Raw genomic sequence first — 25684 nt, 5'->3', positions numbered from 1 at the left:
CTGCGGCCTGGCTTTTGTGCAATGAACTGAGTTCGATGGGATTGGCAACAGGGCGTGTGTGGCATTGATTTGGGGCGGGGTTGTAGAGTATACACAGGGGTTCAGCTAAGTTCAGTTTTGCAAAACACATTCGCTGGAAATCGTTGTGCTTTAAAGCTGACTCAGGGAGCAGACCACTTGACCCGCATTATGGCCGGATATGTGGGCGCATTTCCCTCGCTTTCGACCAAACTTGGTTGAATAATCGTAATATTGGCACATGCTGCAATTAAAGCTAAGGCTCAACACTGGCAGCTCGATAATTAGCCCCACTCTTTCGGGCTTTTTGGACCCCTCCGGGCCATGAGGTAATATTTGGCGAACCAGTTTGCCGTCCGTCAGATTTTCGGGTGAAAGTTAACGATATCTCAGCCTGTTTGTTGCGTAGATCTAAAGATCTGTAGATCTGGCGATTTGTGTGGATCTCTTGATCGATGGCCAGTAGGTGGGCTCATTTCAAAACTCCCACTCATTTACGATTCCCTCTGAGTCTGTTTGGCTTCAATTAACGTTCACAACAAATGCCAGCGCTTAAATATTTAAAACCAATATACCAAATGCGCAAACGTAATGAGGACGCAGGAAGTTTGGCGGGGGAAAGCGCATTTTAATGGCAGCATTTTAGCTTAAATAGTGTAGCGCTTACCCGAAAACCAATTGCCAGGGTGCCTTTTCCCGGTTTTCAGATAGGAGACCTGCCATTTCCAGTGCCACTGCCACTGCACTGTGTCAACTGTCAACCGCAAAATGCGCGCGCTAAAAAAAGGACAGCCAAAAAATCAACTTCCAGCTGAGGATACCACGAATTTCGCAAGAGTTCGTGGGGCCGAGGTTCAAAAGGGGGTGACCTCTTGTATATCGCACTGATTTCAATTTAAAGTGCAATGAGTTTTGCAGTTTCGTGGATGTTGCTGCTGCTGTTGCTGTGTTGTTGCCGTCAAAGTTGTTGCCAAAGCTTATTTGTTCGTTGTCTGCAAATCTGCTTGCCACATACAAAAAAAAAAACACGCGCCGAAACATTTGCACAGTTTACATGAAATGCTTATTGCCGTTGTTTTTGTTTCTGTAGCAACAGAAACAAAAAGCCAACAAGCGCGTTTCGCAAATTAATTAAAACATTTAACAAATGCGCGTGTGGCTGCCGGGTATCCCTGCGTATCCTGTATCCTTTGTGTTTCCTCCTCAGCACTTGAGCAAATAAAATGCATAATTTATGTTACTTCTTGTTTTCCCAAGCCCAAACCCATGCCAAAACCCCTTTGCGTGTACGTTTCTCATAATTACTTAGACATACACACAGCTTTTACGGATGGAGGACAAGGGCAAACAGAGACTTACAATTTGTCTTGGCCTCCCACGCGGCGTATGCGTGATATTTGCAGCTACAAAGGGTTGGAAATTCGTGTGTTGCCTGTGACAACTATAAATGTCTTCAAGTTCGTATTGGGAGGGCACAAAGGGGGTCATAATTAGAGAGCACTTTCATAAGCCAAACTAATGGAGAAGATGCTGAAAAATCACCGCCTCAGCCGCATGGTAAACATGAGAAATGGGAAACGTTGGCCGTGCCAACCGCACGAGACAAAGGCGGTAATTTGAGGCAGCTGGGAAATAGCAGCAACAGCAGCAGCAGCAGCAGCAGCAGCAACTGTTGCAGCCACATCTAAGAAATGACGGCCCAACTAAAAGTCAAAACAAATAATTTGCTATAATAACTAAGAGCGTAGCCAAACAGCTGAAAACAAAAGAAGAGGGCGAAAGAAATAAGAAATGGCTGAAGAAAAGATAGGCAAGTGGAAGTGAAACAAAGCACAAAAGCAACTCTCATCTGCCAGCCACAAAAGCCAAGGCGTAGAGAAAACTTTCTCCTCGGCTAAACGCTTCATCTGCATGAGTTGCTGTGCCGCTGTGTTGGTGTGTACTTTGCAAGTTAAAGAGCCCAAGATGGGTCTTACCCCTTTCGGGAGTATCTTGGGGTATTCAAAGGAGTATCTGGGAGTAACTTTGAGTATCTGGCAGTCCCCTGCCGCAAAGCTATTAAACGCACACTTGCGTCGACTTTTCACACGCAGACACGCCGCAGTTTTCACCCCCCGCTTTTCCACCTCTAAGTCCCTTGCCCAAGTGGATGCAATTTTTGCATTTTACAATGCAAGTTTTGCAAATCTCGCACAGCTGCGGTTAGCTGCCATTTAGCCCCCCTTTGGAGATCTGGGCTCTGGCGTTCTCTTCTCAGCGGCATAGAGATACTGCAGATACTGCCCGCATGGTCATAATTTCGTTTGGTTTCGTTCCGCTTATCGGCAAACTGCAATCAGCATATAATTTTGCCCAGCCGCTCATAAAAACGAATCGAAACCAAGGAAACAACATGTGGCTCTGGCTCTGGCTCCGGCTCTGGCTCCGGCTCTGGCTCTGGACATGAACACCCTCATCGTATCTCATGGCCATGGCCCCATAGTTCATTTGGCAGACCCTCGATAAGGCGGACTACCATCCAACAACCCCTAGGGCTCTGAGTCACAAACTGACCACTTCGCAGTTCTCTGTGTCATTCGGGTGGCGAAAAAGAAAAAAACAGAGACATGGAAATGGACATGAAAATGAAAATGTTGCTGAACGCAGGCTCAGGAAATTATGCGTAATGAAGTAAGCACTTTCTGCGGAAAAGGGGACTGTGTTATCGGGGCGAGTGTGTGATGGTGAGGGTCTGAGAGTCTGTGTTGATAGCTGGAAATTGCTTGTTGGACGGACAACACGGACCGCCCTTCGAAAGCCTCCCCCTTTACACGGAGCAAAAATATCCATTACCTAATTCATATGTCAAACTAATCATTTAAAGGGTAAGTTCTGGGCACCACAAATTTCAATAAAGTTTTTTGTTATTGTAATTAAATTGAAATATTTTTTTATTGGAATAAATATTATCAGAAATTTTATAAATAGGAAAACAAGAATTTGAAACAAGACTAATTTAAGGAATTGATTTTTATTAAATATGCAGTGTACATTTGGTTGTGTAAAAAAAAATTCTACAACTAATTATGCTTGAAAATAGGTTAAATGGCAATGGGGACACTTGGCCAGCTGTCATGTTTTGCTGAGTGCAGATTGCTTTCTGCGGCCAGCTCGGGTAGTTTTTATTCGCTTCGTTTCCGCGTCAATTTCCTTTAATGCGCTGTGGCGTGATGTCCCTTGGCTCGGTCCGAGATACTCAGCCCTCGTATCTGTATCTGCCTGTTCATGTGTATCTGCCAGATACTGTGTGTGTGTGTCTCCATATAACTCTCAATCAGTTTTGCGCTTTATGCGCATTTTTATGGCTTTTTCCCGACTCAACTGGGTGTTGTGTTGTTATTATTGTCTTGTTTCGCGCTTGTTGCTGCCCAGCACTGTATTTTATCTACGTAATTGAGTTCGTTTGCACATTAGCAGCAGGAACAACAGCCCGGCTAAATGCGAGTTTTGACTGGCAGGCTAGAATTATTGCCGGAGTAATTGGCAAGCCATGTGTGTTTAGGGATTGCCGAATTCGCTGTTCGCTATTCGCTATTCGCTGCCCGAATGATCCAATTTCGTTTCAATTCGACTGCCTGTCAGCGGCTATCGGTTTCATTAAATTAGCGCGAATTACTTAGCACTGGCATTTTGATTTGGTGACGATTATAAATCCGGTTCGGCTTGCATTTTCCAATCGGACAGCCCCGCATTGATGGGCCGTCGTTATGGAAATTCTATTAATTTTTACGGTCTCATGTGCTGGTACCTTCGATGCTGTTATGGAAAACGATCCCTTAATGCCAAATGGCCCATCATCGATGAGGCGTCCCCAATTTCCAGTCCTGCCCAGTCCACAAATAATCAAAAACTAATTGCCAAAAGAGCGGGTAATGGCAAGGGTAATGGGCCAGATGCGTGCCGACAATACTTAAAGGTGCTGCTGCTGCAGAATTCGGCAGGTTATCATCACAGGCCACAAAAAAAAAGAGTTAAAAGAAACTTTAGCTGAATCACGACTTTGGTACAATTTTGGCCGAAACGAAAGCAATCCGAAAGCGAGCCAGCGCAGCATTTCAATCAGCTAACTGCCAACAGCCAACAGCTAACAATCCGGCAACGTGCCGGGGGCAAGGTGTCTTAGAAGCATCGCCAATCGCGTCCCGAGCTCCGCTGCAAATTAGCCACATTTATGAGCATGACCGAGGCGGATTTCCACAGTCCACAGTCCGCCAGTACGCCGGTACGCCAGTTTCAGCGTCAGTTCCAGTTCCACCGACTTTTTCAAACCCCAACGAAGCGCACTGAACGTGTGAACGTGAATTGGTAATCGATGAGCATTGGGCATGGCGTTAACTCAGACTCAAAGTCTTCGTTTTTGGCCTGGCTTTTTGTAGGGTAAAGGGGTATATTGTATTTGTTGAAAATTATAAACTTTTTGGGCGGTATATGTTTATTCAGTCAATATCTATCAACGCAACACCATCTATCAAATCGCACCATTGCTTTATAAGTTATAAGGAAAAATGTAATTATGACGTCACATCACATATGTATATTTGTCAGAGAGGAAGAGACCGAAATAACTCGTAGCGTGGGCTCTGCCGATTGTTTATTTGGGGGGATATATACTTTAGACTTGGTTTACTGAGTAAGGGGTATCTAATAGTTGAGGCAATCGTCTATAGCGCTCCTCCTTGTTTCTTTTTGAGCCAGAGCTACCATCCAGAGCTCGGGGGAAAAAGCTGCAGCTCGGGTACGTGCACAAGGTCAAGTTGTTTATGGCCAGCACTTGATATTTGATATCATCGCCAGTGCCTGGCCACAATTCGGTTTTCAGTTTTTATTGTTTCGTGCAGAGTTATGAATATGCATGGCTGCCCCCCACCCAACTGCTCAACTTAAATTTATTTGATATTGAGCTGAACGATCGTTCTCAGGTGGAGAGTTCATGTTGCCTGGGCTGTTTTTCTTGAAATCAGGCGATACCTGTGTTTGCTCAGGTTTTCAGCTGAATCATAAATTGCTTTGGCCATGGTTGCTGATTCGAGAATATGGTAAACATTCATTTGACTTTCATTACTAACCAAGTGTTTTCTAATCAATTGCATTTCGTTAGCGCTGATGGCTGCCAAGCGAATTTGTGTGCCCTAATTTCGTTTTATTCAACTGTATTAGTTGAGATGCTATATTAAATGCAGTTCTTAAAAAGAATAATTTAAATTTGATAATCTTTTTGCTTTGTTTGTCGCATTTAGTTAAATTAAATTATCACATTTATAAATAACATTAAACAAATGCTTAGCAAATATACTTTCTCTGATAAATCATTACCTGTCTTGTTTCTCGATTGCAAAGCAAACATTTAAATCTATTTCCCAGCGATTGACTTCAAATGCTGGCCATGTTCGGTGTCTAGTAGGACATATGTAGATATTTCTATCTATGCACCGGCATATGAATGCTGATGATTCTGGAAATAAAGGGTTATGTCGTCGCCCTCTCCAACCAACCAGTATTCTCACCCGTGTCGATTGTTTGGCTGCTTTTTGTTTTCCGTTTCTGCCATCACTTTCCATTTTCGACATTTGCAAATTTGCATTTTGTCTGTTATTGAATATGTATGACATATAAAAAGCAGACATGGCAGCAACAAAAGCAAAAGTAACAGCAACAGCAACAATGTGAGCACATTTGTCCCACGTATTCGTTTAATATCTGCCGTGTATTTCATTTCAATCGGCTGTTGCTTTTCATTTGGCGCGACTTTCGCGCACTGAGCACCAATTTGCATATATCCTATATATATACGCCGCAGAAAGAGAGCGAAATATGGTTAGCGAAAGAGACGGGTAGTAGAGCGGGGAAACTATGGCGACAGCATTTGATCTAAGCGACATCTGAATGGGCATCGAATTAAAGCGGCCCGAAATTGAATATAAACTGCGTCGAAATTGAAAAGTCGAGCTGTTCCAGCGGAACGTGTCCGGATTGTCCGGAATGTCCTGGTGTCCGGATGTCTGGATGTCCGGGAGTTCGGGTGTCCGCCGCGTCCGCAAAACTCTGACAAAAGTCCGTGCTTATGGATGGCAGGCACGTGACCCGGGAGCAACATCAGCATCCCACCATTGCAAACTGTGCATTTAGAGCCAGGTGGTCCACGTCGGGATCCACCTCGAGATCCGCCTCCTTCATGTCCTTTCTGCTTGGGGTCACCACCCAGCACCACCCGCTCTAAATTGTTTAATAGAAAAATTATGCACTGATTTGTATTTGTCTTAATCTGCTCCTTTTCTTTCTGTCTTCGTGACTTCCTTTTGGCTCCCATTTGCAGTGTTGTTTTCATTTTTGGATTGAGAACGAAAAAGAAGAATACACTGAGAAATTTCTTCAGGTTAAATCAACAAAACCTTTAAGTGCTTGACTAATTTAATTGTTATTATTTCATATTCCGTATGAAGTTTACCAAAGATCCTTTGTCTCAAAATTACAACGTTTAATTATTTGAGCTCTGAGAAAGCTAAATAGCTATGAACACCAAGAATATTCTTTTAAAATAAAATAAGCTCCATTTTTTTCCGTGTAGAAATGGAGGCTGAGTCTGACTGGCGCTTATGCAAATCGCAGCCAAGGAATGGAAATAAATTGCCAAAGTGTCGTCTGCAAAGGCCAAAGGATCCGATTCGAGTGGGTGGACAGCTATAGCTATAGAAGCTATCGATGGCAGCAATTTCCGGACCGACCGAAAAAACAAAAAGGAAGCCCAAACAAAAATGCCGCCTTTACATGGCAGAGTGGCTCGACGTCGTAAAAACAAACTCCAGAAATCCGCCGCATCAAATTGGCTATGGCGAGTGAAAACAAAGGAAAAACTCAATTGGAAGCCACTGGGAGCACCTCTCAAAATGCGGGTGGGGGTATGAGGTGGAAAAATCCAGTTTCGGTTTTACAGTTTTCCTTCGCCTCCCCCGCACGCAACGGGAGTTTTCTTTCGAGCACTGAAAATCCATCCGTAAACTGCAAAACTTGCCGCCGTAATGCCCGGGCAGAATCCGCAAAGCCCGCACCCAAGTCACTTGGGTGCTTCGATTTGTCAACGATTTGGAATCGGTTGCATTTTTATTGGCCCTGGCTCTCTGGCGCTGGAATTTCATTTTATTGGCCATTTCGGTTGACCTTCGCGTAAACGTTAGGGGGGAAATGAATTCCTGGCGGGCGGATTCCGCAATAAATTGCTCACGCTTGCTGGCCAAAGTTTTTGCATAACTCCGAGACATTTGCTCTTATTGGCTTTCTCTGCATCGTTCTGTATCTGTTTTTGAAACCAAAATTCAATTTGCTCACTGCAATGCAAACGATTTTCCTCATTCCACTTCGAATGTTCTCCTCCTCCGAACTTTGTTCTTCACACTTTACAACATCAGACCATTAAACCGCAAGCCCGAGGTCATCAGGTGTCATAATCAAATAAAACTTCCACTTCAAACGGCAAAGCAATTAGGTGTATGTAGATTTCGTGGAGGCCACCGCCCCAGAAATGTTTATTAAACATTCGCCGTAATGAGTTGTTGACCTCATGCCGAGCATCGTTGCGAAATTCTTTTGTTTGTCAGGGGTAAATATGTACATATATGTATCCCCCTACCCCGGAATCGATTCTCGCTTTAAACTGAGTTCGAAACGGTTCAGCATTGATTGCGAATTATCTCCACATTATAGCGCCTAATTGAAGCGACAAATTATAATGTCAGTTTAATAGGCAATGCAGATATCGATTGCCAGAGTGCTTTATAATCCCCCAGTGTCCTTTAAGCAATTGACGCAGTGAAATGAAAACCCCTTTCTCCCAGTTAAATAAGCAAGCAATAAGTAACACAGTTAAAGACTGCCAGCGACGTAAATCAGATATTCCACAGAGGTTTCTTAAGCATCTGGCAGATACTTTTGTATCGTTGAATTTGACTCACAACGGGTTCAGTGATTCACGAGGCAAAGAACAAAGCCGACTATCTCGGCACTCGTGTTGTCATCTCCCCGCCGAGGCATTAATGTATTCTAATTAATGACAACTCCCCGATAACATCTCATGGGTGATGAAATTGTGCTAGTTGAGGAGCCCGCATCTCTCGGAGGGTAATAAAAATATAAATATAAGAGCTCCCCACTGGCGCACATAATTTTGTCCACGTCCCCTCGTTGTTCGCTTAGACAAAAGCGACCGCCAAAGAGAATCCATTGGGTGCTAAATTAAATCACTTGAAGATGCCACTGCGCGATATTAAAAGCGCATAGAATTCGAGGGAAATCGCTGGGCAGTGGAAAAGTGAAAAAGTTTGGAGAAGAAAGAAGGGGGATTGACCTACATTGTGGCCAGCACATAGTAGTTGTTGCTGTTGGCAGCGCGATTATTGTTATTGCAGCCCATCATAGGCCAGCGACAGCAGCAGCAATATCGCAGCAGCAGCAGCAACATCAACGACTGCATGAATGAATGAGCAAACCTCATGATGAGCTAACGAGCAATTTAAGAATTTAATTTATGTATGTACGTATATAGCGACACAGATACATGTCAGACTCAATCCCAGTTCGGGAAATGCTGGCATTGCAACAACAACACCAACAACAACACCAACAGCAACAGCAACAACAGATCTCGTAGCCTAATGACGCAGCCACTTAAGCGGTCTATATGTGTGTACATTCGAGAGAGCGCGCCACATTGGCTGCGGTTCTTGCAGCAATGTTGCTGCTGCAACTGCGATGTCGCGTCGGCAACATGTAAAAGTAATTGCCAACCCGGATGCGGCTGCTCCATGGCCATGGTTGCCAGGCTGCCAGCTTGCCAGTTTGTGAGTTTGTGAGTTTGCCTGGCTGGTTTGTGCCACATGAAAGCCAGAAATTAGAAACGGATCTCAAATTAGAAATGCCTCAGACGCAACTCCAGTTGTCGTTGTCGTCACGATGTTTGGCACTTGTTCCCCGCCAGCAGCCCATTTATTTCCCGCCGTATGTGTGGGTGGCCAATGTTTTTCCGTATCTCCGCCACACACTTGGCACGCTGCCCTATATATTTGTGCCACCAGATTTTCTGGCCGAGAAGGAGGTTGCGAAGTCAAGAGGAGGCGACTCGGACCAAGAGCAATGCGTGGGCGTCAATTGCTGGCAACTCTTGCGTTTTATGCATTCAAAAATTGGCAATAAACGTTGGCCAAAAACTTTGTCTGCACTGCTGCACTCAAAACAAAAGTCCTCTGAATCCAATTGAAAGTGCCGCACAAATCTTATCCCAACGATTGTTAAATTTAGGTGTCACTGGAAGTGCCTTTCAGCAAACTGCAACAGAATTTAAAACTTAAATGTCACCCAAATATCTTTTGGTCAAAGTGATTTTGTTAAGAAGACACCTATAAAAACGTTGCTTGCCAAAAACAATGTTGTCAATAAAAACTTTATTGCATTTATCTGTGTCTACCAGTTGAGAAATTAAGTTCGTTTTGATATCTTTGTAATTTTTATACCTAAAATATATGTATTTTTTGCAATCTAAAAAATTTCTCTCTTAAATATAGTTTAAAAATCTCTTCCAACTCTTTGAACATTTAAAACAACATATTTCATTTAAAATACGAGTAGATTTCCTTTAATACATTTTATTTTTAAAAGATAAAAGAAATACTTTTTAGAAAATGTATAAATTTTCGAAAATTTCTTTGAAAATTGATAAAGAATACATTTATACAAGATCTCAAATTTCTGAATGAATTTTCCCCGTGTGCAGCTATTCCCGCAGCCAATGGCCAGCGCCAACTTTGCCATATAATCTTTTACGCTCGCATTAAATGCTCACTTGGCCCGAATGTCAGCATCAGATGCGGAGGAGTGGATGGAGCGTGTCAGTCGACTGCGGATAACTCCTCCGACAACTCTACTAGCAGATACTCCATTTCGGGTCGCTATCAAAGTCGTGTGCTCGAGTTACGCCCCTAGAAGATACAGATGCAGATGCAGATACCTATATCTATACCCAGCTGGGCTCTTTTTAAAGTGCTGGCTGGCTTGGAGTTAAAGCTTTGCCAGTTTTGGGGCTCCGGCATCAGTCAAGCGTCAAAGCGTTTGCAGTTAACTGGAAAAACGTTGCCCAAGTTTAGAGACTCGCTCTCCGTCTTCTGCAGTTAGTAGGTCAGAATTTTCTGCGGCTGTGTGTGAAATCGTTACTCCGCTGTATAAACGTATATACAATTATATAGCACGAGTACTACACTATACACCCAACGTGACTTTGTCTCTTTCGCTTGGATATTTTATTGCCGTCTGCGAGTCTCGCTGTTTGCTTTCATTTTTATATACGGCGGCAAACAAACAACAGCGATTTTAATGCCGGGTGAATGTCATGTTCTGAGCCCCCCAGTCTCTATTGCTACTGGTTTTCATTTTATGTCTCTTTAACCCACACACACACTTTTTGTAAAAATAGAAGCATGTTTGGGCATTTATTCTGTCGTTTCTTCGAAGAGATTTGTATGCTTTGAAAGTGTCATGGAATTTAATAGAACACCTCGGCGATTTCATTTTGAAGAGAGGGTGAAAATATCCCGAAGAGTTTCCCACACAGATGAACTGTATTTCTACTTATTGTTTTAATTTTGTTGGCATTAAAATAACATCACGACCCATAAGTAAAATCGTGTTTTTAAGAATAAATTATATATAACATTAATATTTTTACAATATTATTATTATTTTTAAAAAGCAAAAAGAACATGAATAATCTCTTTATTTATATCCAATTATTCTAAGATTTCTCCCTGTGCAGCCCAAATCTTTTAAACTCGAATCACCCAACTTTAGTTAGAAGAACAAGCAATTCCCCCAAATGTCTGCCCAAATTAACACAGCTCGTAGTTCAGGCCCCGAAACCCTTTTGCCAAAACAACAAAAGCCCGCAAAACAATGAGGGAACTGAAAAAAGTTACTATTACAAATCAGAACTGCGGCAAAGTTGAAAAGCGCGCTGTAATTATGGCCTCATTCGGTAAGGAAAATCGAGGAGAAGGGGGAACGCTGCGCTGTGATTGAAAGTTGAAAATGGGTTTTGTGGCCTAATCCAAACGGATCCAGCAGGCAGCTGCAGCCAAAAATTCGCTTTGTCAGTGGGCCACAATCTGAAAAGCCTGTATGAGTGTGTGTGTGTGTGTATGCCAATGTGCCAATGTTAATATGCTTTTCCAGCTAATTATTTTCATTTGTAGCTCCCGTGGTGATTGCCTCATTTTCCACATTTAATTACATAAGTCGAGGTGAAAAGAAAGGAAAACTGAAACAGCAAACAGCAAACTGAAACTGAAACCAACCGAGAGCGAAAAGAAAAGCCCCAATGAATTAAATAAATTATCAAATATTCATGTAAATTAAATTCATCACGAATTTCGCTTTCATTGTCTGCCGTTCGCATTTAATTAGTTTTCCACTGTTTTCGTTTGATTTCTCACGAAGTTGCTGCTCGGGGAAATGCCTGATAAATAAAATTAAGTTTCCATTAAACTTTGATTAGGTCTTCTTCTTCTAATTGGCGTGCGGGTGCGAGCGGAATTAATGTCTTGTTTTTACGAGCTCCCATAAAAACATGATTCAACCTTGTTGTTATTGTTGTTGTTAGTTGTCCGCGGATGTAGGCCTGATAAAAAAAAAATCCCGCTGAGTCTTATCGTAATGAAGCCGCCTTTGTCTTTGACGCACTGAAAATTGCTTAATCAATTGGAAACTGTTCACTCGCATGCAAATGTCAAACTGACAGCTGCCGGAAAGGAAAGGCAAGAAGAGGAGCAGAGCGGAGCGGAGAGGAAACGGAAACGCCATTTAAATGGAAACTCTCTGCAAAAATGAAAGTTCAGCAATAAGTAAGCGACGGGCGCGAAAATAAATAAATACACTCGACTCGGCCGTTGGAACTGTGTCAATGTTGGCAATTACGAATTGCAATTAATAAATGAAAATTAAATGCAGCCGCCCGATTGAATAGTTGCCAGGCTGACAGACTGACTGCATGACTGACTGACTGAGTGAATGAGTGTCCGTCAGCTGCTTAAAGCTTTAGCTTCTAAGCCTTCGCTAGACTTATAAAGCCAGCGCTAACCCTGAACCACTTTAGACACACATCACACATATGTGTGGATAAAGGTGCACTCAGGGAAAAATGTAAAAATGTACTTTTTAAAATCCAAATTATTATTATAAAAGTATGTTAGTGTATTAATTGGTTTTTTTGGTTTTATCTATAAATATTTAAGCTTTAAGGAGCACATAACACAAACTACTTTTAGAACATTGCCATATATTTCTGGTTTATAACAGGAGCAGAATTATGTTATTTTAATACAAAAACATTACAACAATTAATTAATTACAATAACAAATTATACACTTGCATATAAGGTTTTATAAATTTCCTATATGTTAAAACCACTTCCACCTATTGTAAAAAAACATTTAATCGATATGAACTGCATAACTATTTTCTGCCGTGCCTAAACGATGCCATATACTATATCCACCATATAACAAGTGCGCAATTTCACATTGTTTGCTCACATGCAATGAGTTTTAATGGGGTCCCAGATGGGAATGCACATGCTAATGGGCATGGGCTTCGGCTCTCCGATTTGGTCCGCCTCTAATTTGTAGCTAATCAATCATCTGCTGCTTGGCAACATTCGATATCGATGGGGGGGGCAATCTGCAGGTCAATGAGTGTAGAGAAGATTCATCGATGTAGTTGAACTTTTGTCACCGCATGGGGCCTTGATTGAAATGCCGCACTGTGCGGAGATCAACGAGTGGGAATCTCGAAAAAGAACGATCTGGGAATGCGTTAGAGACTTCAACATGGTTATTGTTCCGAGTGAACTCACCTTTTGGCATTTCTGCGCGCTCATTTCCGAGGGCCTGGGCGATGATGAGCTGAAAAGATCAAATTTATCATGACACGACAACTGATGAAACATTCATGCCGCCGCATTACGGGTGTCAAAGGCCCCGGGGCCATGGACCCTGCCCCTTTACTCAGGCAAACTCCCAACCCAGGTCTTCTTTAATGGCGAGCTATAAAAGTGTAAATCCGAAATACACAAGGAAATCCTTTTTCCAGCGAGAACAGCATCAAATTATTAAACATAAATTTCCGGTCGCCCGGGAACTTGCTTTCGGATGTATGTTTGTGCACGTAATTTTCCAACAATTTATCATCTTTTTGTGGAGCGACTTCGGCTTCGGCTTCGATGACACAAGCAACAAAAGCGCCAGACGCTTTTCCAACCCCTACTCCCGCCACGGATCCCATAAATATTTCCTCCTCTAATTGTTTGGCAAGGGTTCGTCTTTGGCCGGTGGTGTAGAAAACGCTGGCCGTATCCTAATGAATTTACGCACACACGTCCTTTTTGCCTTTGTCGCCGTCGTCTGCGTCGCATAAATTGTCCCTTTCCCCGCAAAAATATTCTACGTCGTCTGCTTGTCTGCCTGTCTCGCCATCAAGGATGCCCAAGAATGCCCAAGGATCCTTTCAGCTTGTTTCGTGTCGGCGGGCAGTGCGCAAATTTTTGGTCTTTTGCCTCATAAATCATCAAATTACAACAATTGCGCACTCGCTGCGCTTTTGTGAAGGGAAACCCAAGGATAAAGAGGAAAAGGACCTGGCACGAGACGTTGCCGTTTGCCAATTTGCTGCGCAGCATCAGCATCTGTTTTCCTCATCGTCCCACCTGCGCTGCACACAATTGCCCCTACTCCCACTGCCATACCCACCCCTGCCAACTAAATTTTCCTTGCTATTTTCCAGCTGCCGGCTGCCAGCTGAATACTGAAAATCTGTTTTCTTTTTTCCGCTCAATTCCAGATCCCCCTCGGAGAGATCGGGCAAAGGCTGCTGTGGCCAGTGGTTCGCCGGACCGCCGCTGCGTGCCCTCATCGCCGTCGTCGCCCTGGGGGGCGTGGCCTGCGCCCTGGGCGGAGCGGCCTTGGGCGCCACGGGGCTCGCCGGACCGCCCAACTCCCACCTCACGGCCGCCCTGCTAATGATTGGTGAGTGAGACTTTTATGAGATTCCACAAAGTTATCTCACAAATTTATCACGGAAATTATGTGAGGCGTTCTTGGGGAAAAAATCATTTCAAAGCAGGTTTATGTGTCTTTTAGGAGAAACACATTTGCATTAAGGTAACCTTTTTATTACTATTTTATAAAAGTTTAAATTTAATAAATTTCAAATTACGGAAAATATATGAAGCTGCCTTTGGTATTTTATTTTATTTAATTTTAAAGAAGGGTTAAATTTCATTTCAAAGTAATGGGTATAAGAAATTATTTTAAGTCAGAAAAACAAATACGTTATGGTAGGAATTAAGCTTGAAGAAAAAGTAAAAGGTATAAGAAGTCGGGTAAAGTAGAACTTTTTCACATAAATTGAAACTCATAAAAATATTAACGATTAGGGCTATAATCTGGTATTAATGTTTGAAAAATATTTAGGCAAAATAATAAGTTGTTCCGAAAAAAGAAGCAATTTTTATTTAAAACTACGTATTTATTCTTAGAAGTAAACCTAGTTACATTGTTTGACATTCATTTATTGCCCTTTTTGGAAAGAGTTAATGCTAAACGCTAGGCTACTTTTTCAAGGTTGATTTTTTCACTATTTTATGTCAATGCTGGCCCCAATTGGATTCTCTGAGTGCAGGGTAAACTAGACGATTACGTAATCCGGCAAAAATCGAGCAGGGAAAATGGCATTAAAGTCGGCGACGAGCGCCTTTTGATGTTCGCTGTTCGCTGATGTTTACACAAGTGACGGGAGGGAGTTGAAATGGGAATGGAAATCCCCCTGGCCGGTGAAAAGGCCTGTGTTTGTTCACAATTGTTACAATTATAAATGCCATTTGCTGCTGGGTTTTTCTGGCAGTACGAAAACACATAAAAGAGAGGAGGTGGTGCCCCAGTGTCTATTTGAGTGCCTTTGTAGCTGTGTGTACCTGAGCAGCTACCTTTGTGCGATACTTCGTACATCTGCTGACCCAGTTCGAAGAACAAACAAATTTGCAGCAGCCAGACAAGCCAACAACTGTCAATATTGGCAGAGCATTTAGTTCCGGCTGCGATTTCTTTGGCCATCGCTCTATTTGGCCAGATTCAACAGGTGGCAGAACTCGCTCAAATTAAATGCACTTGGGGAAACTCTATCGTTTCGATTTGATTCTGGCAACTTTTTGGGGCCACTCATGAATCATTCATTACGCAACCGCAGAAAGCGGGGCCAAGTGCAGAGCTTTACTTCATTTCGAAGTCCGCAGACTGGGTTTTTGTGTGTTTACTACACGACGACGTCTAATCAATTGCCAAGCGCGTTTAGTTTAGCGCTCGCGAAGCGTGACATTGCGCCATTTTCGGCGGCAATTACCGAAAAGTTTTCAGTCCATACTCTACAGTACAAGTATATGTGCGGCAGCATTTTACATAATTTAATGGCAATCAAGGCAGCCAGTCAGCAAATCTCCAACTATATACAGGCACATAATGGAGCTGGTGGAGGGTAGAGTCCCGTCATCATCGTCACCGTCATAGTCATCATCATTGTGAGGTCTTTTTGGGGTCTTTGGCTTTTGTGGGGAGATGTCACAACGCTCATGACAATTTTCGCTAATAAAATCGTATGCCTAGGCTGGCAAATTTGCCATGATGACATGCTCCACTGAATGGCCAACAGAAGACGGAGGACAGGAGTAAAAGTGAAAGTCTGGTCGGCATGATTAGGCTTAGGCTTTCCAGCTTTAAGTGGTGGCTGTAACTGCGGGCCACGCCCACTTGGGAGTGGGCTAATTAAGGCGGCCGCTAAATGGAAAATCGAAAAGGGGGCATTACCCAAAGTCTAGCTCTGAAATTAAGTCCACCCCTCGTTTTCCTTCGATTTCAGGAGTCGGCGTTATTTTGGTGACTGTGAGTGGAGCTGCCTGGCGAATGACGGCGCCTGGTGGCCAGAGCTGTCTGGGAATCGGGCTGGGCACCAGCGTGGACCTCGGGCGTTGCGGTCGGAGGCCCTGCAGCCGCGGAGGAGGAGCACCCCACGGACTACTCTATCCGGAGTTCCAGCACCGCCCACCGCCGCCCTCGTACCAGGCCAGCATGCAGGAGTACCGGCTGAGGTGAGTGCTCAACTTGCAAAGGGGAGTACTAGTCATAGTACCAGAACTGCTGGTGCATAAATTACACGCAAGGACAGCAGTTGGTGGCGGTCCTGCGGCTTTCGTCCGCCACTCGCATGTCCTGGCGCAATTAATTGCATTATGCATAATTATGCAGCGGGCAAGAGCGATTTGTAGCTGCACTGCGAAAAAATGAGAACCCTAATGATTAATTGCAAGAAAAATGGTTAAGTTTTCTATTGTCAAATTCCTGTAAGATAATGTATTTTTAATAAGACCTAAGCCCTTTAAATAAAGATAGCTAAACTAAAGTGTTAATGCTTAGTTGAAATTTTAACGCCTTAAACGCTTTCAGACTTTGTTCTTTCTTTATATGTGTCTTTTCAATCATAATTTTGTCAAAATAATATACTCAGTTTAATTGTCAATGGCATATATAGCCAGATTGAATAACCCGATAAACTTTAAAATATTTTAGCTCTTAATCACGTAGAGAAAGTTATTTGTTTCTAAATGATCTATTAATTATTATTTACTTAAAATTCAATATAAAACCAAGAAAAAATCTAAATTACCTATGGCCTGGTTAATTATAATTTACAATGAAGTCTGCCATAATAAACTTTAAAACATTTTGGCAGCTTATCATTTGTAGAAAGTTATTTATTTCTTAATTATCTATTACTTGACCTATTCTGTAAATCGAAGCTAAAAGAACCCCCTAGTCGTTCTCAGTGTATCTATTGCCAGTGTCCACATCCGTACTTGCCCACCCCTTAACCCTTTACTGGCCGCCTTTTTCCTGTCGTGCCACAACTACAACATCAACTCACCCGAATCCTTTCCGCTTTTCTCTCCCGTAGACTTTTGCTGTTGGACCGCGATCGCCAGAATGGCGTGGTGCGTGGAAATTCGCCGCCGCCCACTTATCGATCTCATGCGGGCAGCCTGCTGAGGTAAGTACTTCCGTTTCCGCCGCAATCCTCCCCAGAAATCCTCCCCAGACCTTCTCCTTCTTTTTCCTCCTCAACCTTCGACTTTTCCGTTCCGCCATTCGTGAGTTATTTGCAAAGTTTGGCGCCTGCCAAACCGCAAAATGTTTTCCAGACTGCCGAGGAGGAAAATTCGGGGACGGGACATTCGAGATCTGGGATCTGGGGTGACTCTGCTCCGGCGGTTTGGCTTTTGTGCGGTTTCCAAGGGTGTCAACATTGACACATCGCCTTTCAGGGGGCGAGAAAAGTTTTTGGGGAATTTTCGATTTTTCCCATTCGAAGGGATGACTCGAATCAAAAGATTGCCTGATGATGGCAGCAAACACTCGGCAATTGATTCGGCAACTAATTGAAGAGATAAAGCAATCCTCCCCGAGAATATATATGAGCAATCTGATTGCAAAGCGCCCTCCATCAAAAAAAAAAAAAAAACATGAGTCACACAATGGCAATTTAAATGACAAGGACATTTCCGAAAAGTGGGTGGAAATGCTGGAATAATTATCGCCCGGAACGCATAATGTTGGGCTAATGAGAAAAGTTGATTTTTATGGCCTACAAATTACGGCCCGCCCGAGCAGCAGACAATGGCAACTTGAATTTCGTATTTAAATAATATTTGTAGCTCGTTTTAGAAAATTGCCACTCAAACCGTAACGTATTTGTGTCAAATTAATTTACTTTACTCACACACACTTGAATATTAATAATGTGTGTAATGCAAATGGAAAGGCAACATGGAAAGCTGATTTCGGGGTTTTACTTTACCAGCCACACACTTAGGTTAGCCGAAAAATGCCAGCGGAAACGGAAGGAAGAGGAAGAGCAGCCAGGAGAAGTATGTCAAAAGCAAAACTTATGCAAAGTGTGTGGCAAGAAATCACAGCATACTTTAAGGCAGTCCCTAACTCAGGGTTTTGGTGTACACTGATAAAAAATAGGAATAGTTAAAGTCAATACCTACGAAATTACTGAATTAAAAATTGTATATTTCCTAATAAAATACATTTCGAATAATAAAATCATAATTATAAATACAATTATATAAAAGTAAATGAATTAATGTGGGGAAATATTAAAGTTTGTTTAAGTTTAACATAATTTAAATTTAAATTCAATTTCTAGATATTGAAATATTTTGAAAACAGCAAAATGAATTTTAAACAAAAATGTAATATTAACATGTTTTAAAAAAACCAAAGTAAATAGATAATAATCAAACATAAAAACTTTTAAAATAATTTTGAAATACTTAAATTTACTACGGTTTTTTTAACAGCATATGAGCATATTCAAATGACTATAGTCTGGGTGGAAGGGATTCAAAACTGGCAAAGAATTCAGGGAAAATTTTGCAAAATATTTACACACACGCGCGCACTTGTGAAGAGCCTGCCAAGCCGCATAACAAGCAGGCTTTTGGAAAAGATGGGGAAATCGTCCCATAGAAAATGCTCCAAGGACGGAAAACTGTCCTTGCTGCCGGCCAAGTCAATTAAACAAACAAAAGGGCCGGCCAAAGTGCTGCGAAAATTGCCTGTTATGCACAGCACAGCACAGCACATCACATCACATCGCATCCTGGACAATGGAGGCCAACATATAGATAGGCCCGATTCCTGCAGGATGACTTATTTTCCTGTTTCCGTGCGCCCGGCGTCTTTGTCGGAACAATTAAATGCAATTTTACATACTCCAAATTGCTCCATACAATTTGTGCGACCTTCTTGAATTTTGAGAAATCAACCAGCCACGCCCACTGGAAGCCCAGTCACGCCCCCTTTTGCGAGCTCTCGGCAGGGCCATTATGTGCAGATGAGCGTTTGAGTGTTGACTTTTGTGCTCTGCCGACTGAAGTGTGAATTGTCTGTGATTTGGGTATAGTTCCCCTCCCCCGAAAAGCCCCCACCTTCAAAAATATCTTCTTTCAAATCCATCCCCTTTAGATCCCTTTCTTTTCACCTATCGCACATGCACATGGCAACAATTGCCACAGCGGCCTTTTGTTATTTAAATTGGCAAAGATGAGAATATAGAGAATACACTCTCGCTTATACGCACTCGTCTGTTTGAAAAGGCACAGAGTCGCCATATATCTCATACATACTGATGACTGCCAGTATTTGGGTGCACTGAGAAAATAAAATTAAAGTGATAGGTATTCAGCTTAAAAGACATATAAATAATACATATTTTTAATTTAATAAATAAACAATTTGATTTTGTGAGGAAATATGCTAAGATTTTTATTTATTTGACAAAAATGATTTAAAGTTATCTGGATTAAATGATTAACTACTCAATAACACGGCTTTGTTTAGTCTTATAATAAGTGCTTTTTAATTTAGTTAATATTTGTTGAAAAATAAAAAAAACTATTATTGATAAACCAAAGAAGAACTAGTTAAAATTATTATTTTCTTCAAATTTACAAAATTAAATTCTACCATTACTACTATTAATAGTTTTTAATACATGGATATAGACACAATTATATATCGAAAGCCAAGGCTAATTTATTTCTCAGTGCATCCGGATAGACACAACTTGTACTCCTTTTCTCATGGATGCAAATTTGTGCATTTGGTTAACATATTTGCCATCTTCTTATGCCCGAGAAGGGCAAACAGAGCCGGATTGACTTTGGCTCATGTGTAAATAATTCATGTCTTTGATTCACTGACTTGCAGGGCTCCACTGACCACCCTGCGATCCGGAATGGGAGGCGGGGGCGGCGGAGGAGGCGGGGCCGGAGGAACCATCAGCAGCAGCATGGGCGGATCGGAGTACAGTCTGCCGCCCAGCTACCGCTCCAGGAACGCCACGCCCTCCAGTCTAGTGTGCAGCGAGCGGAACATCGAGACGGCTCCGTCCGGAAGACTACTGGCCAACGAGGACCTGCAAATGCCGGAGCCGTCGGTGGTGGAGCAATTGCCGGACTACACGGCGCTGCAGTCGAACACATTGCTCACCTCGGCCATTGTGGAGATAGAGTCCTCGAATCGGATGCCAGAAAGGGAGTCCAGCACCTCGAAAAGCAAGGATCTGGTGACCATAGTGACCATTTCCCAGTCACCAGGAAGCAGCCACAGCCAAACCCAAACTCAAACTCAAACTCAAAATCCAGCTGGCCAGGCCAGTGCCCTCGATCAGATCGATATATTGGCGCATCTGTAGCTATCGAACTGATACTTCAGTTTGAATACTTCAGACACTCGTGTTAACCCAAAGGTATTTATTTGTACGGAACTCAAGCTGCTCCTAAATGAATATATATATAATGTAACCCCTATCTGTAAACCGTAAACTGTAAGCTGTTTGTTGTACTTGAATGTGTTGAATTTATTTTTGTAAGCATTAAGCAGATGCGCAGCGTAGTTATTACGAATTCTAGATACTTGCAATTATACATATATACGCCTACCCATTGAAGTATTAAAGTATCCAAAAAGAAAATCAAACAAATGAAAATGTTAAAACAAGAGACACTCTGAAACTCTAAAACTCTGAAACTATCGAGCTGTAAATACGAAAATTTCGAATGCATTTCTAGCAACTAAACTATAAAACCAGGCCAGAAACGAAGAGCAAAACTAAAGTATATAGTGTATTGTAGGTATGTGTATCCCTTGGGATATATGCATAACTCGCAACGGAACGCTACGGTGACAAATTTGGCGCGCACTTTCGGAAACCACGAATATCCAACTGAATACTGAACTTCGATGTCGATTTCGATTTCTGAATGCGTTTCGCACAAAAACAAAACATAGGTAGACCTACCCCTAATGATATATAAGTTACGACTAATTGTATGCGTGTCCTGCACGAGTACAACACACACAAACACACACACACATACACACGCAAACACAAAAACACACTCACACACACTCGATAACTAACTTAAAGTCCTTTACCGTAATGTGCAAGGCGACGTAAACTAAACATGAGAAATAAAACCCAACAAATCGTTGAAAAATGCCACAAAAACCCCAAATTGTTTTTCTTTCCTCGGGAAAAGTGAGGAGGAATGTGGCAGCAGGAGAAGGGCGTGGCAGCACGTCCTGATCCTGCTTAATCTAGCGTGAATTTTGCTGCCATCGTCAGGCCTGTGAAGTTTTGTTTTCAGAGGGGTTGCAAATCCGTGGTTCCCTTGGAGTCCCAGCGATTAACACCCAGCCCCAAAAACACCCACTCACACCTTACAACCGAGAGCCGAAAAAATAAAATACCAGGCTCAAATGAAACCAACAAAAATCGGTTAAGCATGAAATTGCTGTAACAGTGCGTATGTGTGTATGTGTGCGGGCGGAAAACAAAAACTGTTGCATACTTTCAGGCAGCCAGTGGAATTCATGTGTGTGGGCATCAAACCGGAAGTTGCCAACGATTATGACATTACATGCGGAGTAAATTAGGATTCCAGTGTTCGCCGACCACAACAAAAACTCATTCATTAAACGCGAAAAAGATTTCGAAATTTATTCACTTGCTGATCATTTACAATTTACAATCGAATTATGGATAATTTACAACATACAATTTATAAATAAAATAAGCAACTGCCTGCTGAAGCAACCTCGTTTGACTTTTTCGATTCCGATGCGTCGCCAATCGATTTGGGGAAATCCTCTCGCGCGATTTGTAAGCTTTTGGTTCCCGGTTGATCAACAGTTTCCAGGCTCAACTAAGTAAATTAACGCTGGCCACAGTATACATATATATATTTATATATATATAATTAGCGTGTGGGATCGGTAGTTCGGTTATGATACGATGTTTGAATAAATAATAGTTGTGTTGCGGTGTGTTGTGTTGGGCATCATATATAATTTGCTAGCTAATTCGATTTCGTGTCGTTTGCAGCTACGGTTTTGATTTAGAGTGATTCGTTTTCATCATTTAAAATTAGGATAACATTTGTGTGCACAATTCAAAAACAAATTGAAATAATAATTGTTACGCATTATTCACTCTGACAATTGCAATAATAAGCTTTAGATATCCAAGTAATCCGAGGATTGTGTAGATAGTTTTTGTTGTTGTTGTTGGTTAGTGTGCGTGATCCCTGAAGTCGAACAAAATCATATGGTCGGCGACTTAGCGCGCGTGATTCTTGCAGAAGGGACGTCCGCCTTTGTTGTAGAAGCTCTGACCCTCCAGGTTCTGTTTGCAGAACTGTAATACAGATTTTAATTAATTTATAATTTACAAATAATAAATTAAAACATATAATAACACTTTAGTCGATTTTTTGAATATAAAATACCCGCTACTCAGCTAAAGCTGACGTCATAAATAAAACTTTACTATGTACTTTTAAAAAAATGGTTCGTTTTGTATAATTTTTGGTGTGTATTGATATATCAATATAGATATTGACCTAATGAACATATATTACCTTATAACTTAAACTATACTTTACTAGTAAAGAGTATTTGAATATCAAGATTTACGTACCGTGCAGTTGAAGCATTGGCTATGGTAGTTGTGGTTCAGGGCCTCCACCCATCGGTCGCCAGCTTCCACGGGGAAGCCGCAGGCGAAGCACTTGGTGGTGAACAGCTCGTTCCAATCGGCCTCGCAGTAGGCATTTCCATCCTCCAGGAAGAAGGGCCTGTTGCCAAAGATCTTGCCGCACTGGCCGCAGGTGAAGCACTCCGGATGGAAGTGCTTGCCAATGGCATTCAAGCAATCACCCTTTTGTGGGGGAAATACAATGTTTAGTTTAATAAACCAGGAGAGACTAATTTAAGCACTCACCTTGATCTTGCCAGCGCACTTGCTGCAGGTGGGCGCCAGGTACTTCTCGAAGCAGTACTCGCAGTACAGATCGCCCTTCTCCTCAACGAATCCAATGTCCTGCAGCGGACGACGGCAGTTGCCGTTCACGCAGATGAAGTGATCCGGGCACCAAATGCGGCCAAGAGCCGTGATGAAGGGTCCTCTGGTAAAGCGAAATAAAAAAATAAAATTAGTAAGCGAATAAAACGATCACTTGGGTTTTGAAATCACTTGTAAAGGTGTCCATTTTGAGTCAGAAAGTGAATCTGAACTCTGCAAACCTTTATAAGCGATTTCAAAACTTCAGTAAATTCCACATATTTAAAACAGTTAATTAAACAACGAACAAAGGTCAAGCTGAACTGTTTTCTACTTACGAGGTGATCTCTTTATTGCACTGACAGCACACGGGACGCTTACCCTCCTTGAGCAACTGACTCACGGCCCTTTCGTTCTCCTCCGACATGGTTTTCTGATCCTCACTATGAGGACCCAGGGCCTTTACGGACACACTGTAGGTGGGTGAGCTATTCTGGGTGCCATTTCCATTCTGATCTGCATTCTGATTAGCATTCTGACTGGCAGCTACGGATGGTCCCTGCTTGGGTTCTATGTAGGACCTCCGATCAGCCGCATGGGTGGCTCCTGTGCGTCTCAGATTGTTCCTAAATGCCACCGGTTCGGGTGCATCGATGGCCTTGCCGCCATCGCAGAGATCCAGTATCTTGCCCATGGGATGTTGGGCAGGGAGTTCCATTTGCAGGGTCTGCTCCACCCGGGGAACCTGCGGTTGTGCCCTTTGGTTTCCCACCTCTGCAGGCAGATCCTTCTGGGAATGTACGGCTACAACAGGCTGCAAAGCCACCGGTTGGGTGGGATCCAAGTTCTTGAAATCATCGAGATCGAGACGTTTGCGCACTATCATCGGACTCTTTGAGAGATTGGAGCTACTGTTGCTGCGCAGACTCAAAGAGCTTCCGGCATGGGAAAGTGGAGCACTCGGTCCACCATTATTGGCCAATCGTGCCTCCAACATATTGTTGATGATTTTGCCAGCTTCCTGCATGAAGGCATGGGTTTTGTCACCCATATCAATCTTTCCAACGGATTCGGCCAGCAAGGAAGTGGCATCCGATTCCTGATGAGGCTCCTTATCCATTTCGTGGGCGGCTAAGTCAGTTGCCTGAGGATGGGGGCGTGGCAAGGTAGCATAAGTTTGAGGATTAGCATGCGGATTAGTGACCTTGGCAGCGGTGGCAACTCCTGTGGGAACTGCAACAAAACGGAGGAAACAAAACACAAAAAGCGAGCGGGTTAGATTAGTTGCAGGTAATTAGTGGGAATCAGGCTGGGATCGAGCTCTTCAGTAGGAAGCTGATCACAAAAAATAACAGAGGTAACACTTAGTCAGATATCAAAATCATCACAAAAGTCTGTAGATATACCTAATTCCTCTTTGGATTAGTAACTTTCAATGCCACAAACAAACACAAATCAAAAGACAAAGTCAGATATCCATAAGTTCTTCGTTGGATTAAACATAAATCAAAAGATATCAAAACCATCTATTGACATTCTGGATTAGTATCTATCTCAGCCACAAAATAAACACAATTCAAACTCGGAAGGCCACAACAACAAACCAACTGGGATGCTCTGTTCACCTGATCTGCACGTTGCAGCTGTTGCACAATGGGATGCGGACTCCTGGTCCGGCGGCCTTGTTCAGGATGCCCCTGCCCCTCTTGGGCGCCGAGGTGGCTCCGAAGGCTCCTGCGCTCTTGTTGCCGGCACCTGCAGAATCATCCACATTAGAGTTCAGATTCAGATCGCTCAAATCTGGCGGGAAAACAGCGGGCGCGGGCGGAGCAGCAGCATTAACAGCGTTCGCAATCACCGATTTTGGCGCAATCGGGGCTTTAGCTTTAATTGGAGCTGCTGATGGAGCTGGAGCTGGAGCTGGAGCTGATCCTGGAGCTGTGATGGAAGCGATGGATGGCCGCGAGGCCAGATTAGGCTTAATGGTGCTGGCATTGCTGCTCCTGTAGGCCATGGTGGCCTGGTTATTAGTGGTGGTAGTAATAGCAGAAGCTTGGGTTAGACTTTGCGACGATCTCGATGCTGAAGCAGATGCTGATGCTGATGCTGATGAGGATGATGCTAGCGATGAGGAGGTGGTTTTCTGGCTCTGCTGCACCGATGAAGTGCTGGTTGCCTGGTAGCCGGAGAAGGCAGATCTTTGCTGCTGCTGTTGCTGCAGGATGAAGCCAGGTGGTGGTGCCATTAGCTTCTCTGTTGCCAGTGGTGCTGTTGCATAGCCAGGCACAATGGACTCCGCGGAAGCTGGTTTCAGTGGAAACTTTGAGTCAAATGTGGGGGACCTTAGGTTCGGGAAGCAGCCCTCTCCAAGAGCAGAGGCCCGGGCACTGATGGCTTGAGACTGACTGGTCAAGCTGCTGATCTCCTGCTCCAAACAGGACAGACGCTTGGCCTGGTTGGCCACAAATCCAGTTTTGCCGTACGAAGATCGACGCTCGGTATCCGATTGGGTTTGCGATTGAGCCTGGCTTTGGCTGACCGACGAGGATTGACCCCTAGACTGGCTGAGGGACTGAAATTGACCCCTGCTCTGACTGGTCGACTGCGAGCCAGTGCGTATCTCAATGGTCTTGG

At 43.1% G+C, this 25684-nt stretch overlaps 2 protein-coding genes across 10 annotated transcripts in view; one reads left to right on the top strand and one right to left on the bottom strand.

Moving 5' to 3' along the window:
- Window positions 1-21217, top strand: part of LOC108141264 (protein enabled) — a 36509-nt gene extending 15292 nt beyond the window's left edge. Inside the window, 4 exon segments of the mRNA XM_017264528.2 lie at window positions 13931-14115; window positions 16001-16229; window positions 17093-17185; window positions 19915-21217. Coding sequence (XP_017120017.2) covers window positions 13931-14115; window positions 16001-16229; window positions 17093-17185; window positions 19915-20401 — 994 coding nt within the window. The 3' untranslated portion in view covers window positions 20402-21217.
- Window positions 21218-21683: 466 nt separating this feature from the next.
- Window positions 21684-25684, bottom strand: part of LOC108141263 (PDZ and LIM domain protein Zasp) — a 58222-nt gene continuing 54221 nt past the window's right edge. For 4 of the 9 annotated variants that reach the window (XM_017264516.2, XM_017264515.2, XM_041707284.1 and 1 more), the window contains 4 exons: window positions 23389-24283; window positions 22991-23174; window positions 22688-22927; window positions 21684-22405 (listed from right to left, as the gene is read on the bottom strand). In XM_017264516.2, the coding sequence (XP_017120005.1) occupies window positions 22328-22405; window positions 22688-22927; window positions 22991-23174; window positions 23389-24283 (1397 nt within the window). In that variant the 3' untranslated portion in view covers window positions 21684-22327. Of the gene's footprint in view, window positions 22406-22687; window positions 22928-22990; window positions 23175-23388; window positions 24284-24675; window positions 24989-25684 lie in introns of all 9 variants that reach the window. The other 5 variants (XM_017264517.2, XM_041707285.1, XM_017264524.2 and 2 more) reach the window with 2 other exon arrangements.

This window comes from Drosophila elegans, unplaced genomic scaffold (genome assembly GCF_018152505.1).
Source record: "Drosophila elegans isolate 14027-0461.03 unplaced genomic scaffold, ASM1815250v1 contig_183, whole genome shotgun sequence".
Lineage (NCBI taxonomy): Eukaryota > Metazoa > Arthropoda > Insecta > Diptera > Drosophilidae > Drosophila > Drosophila elegans.
Note: the sequence above shows the minus strand (reverse complement) of the source record. Positions and strands in the feature narration are given on the sequence as shown.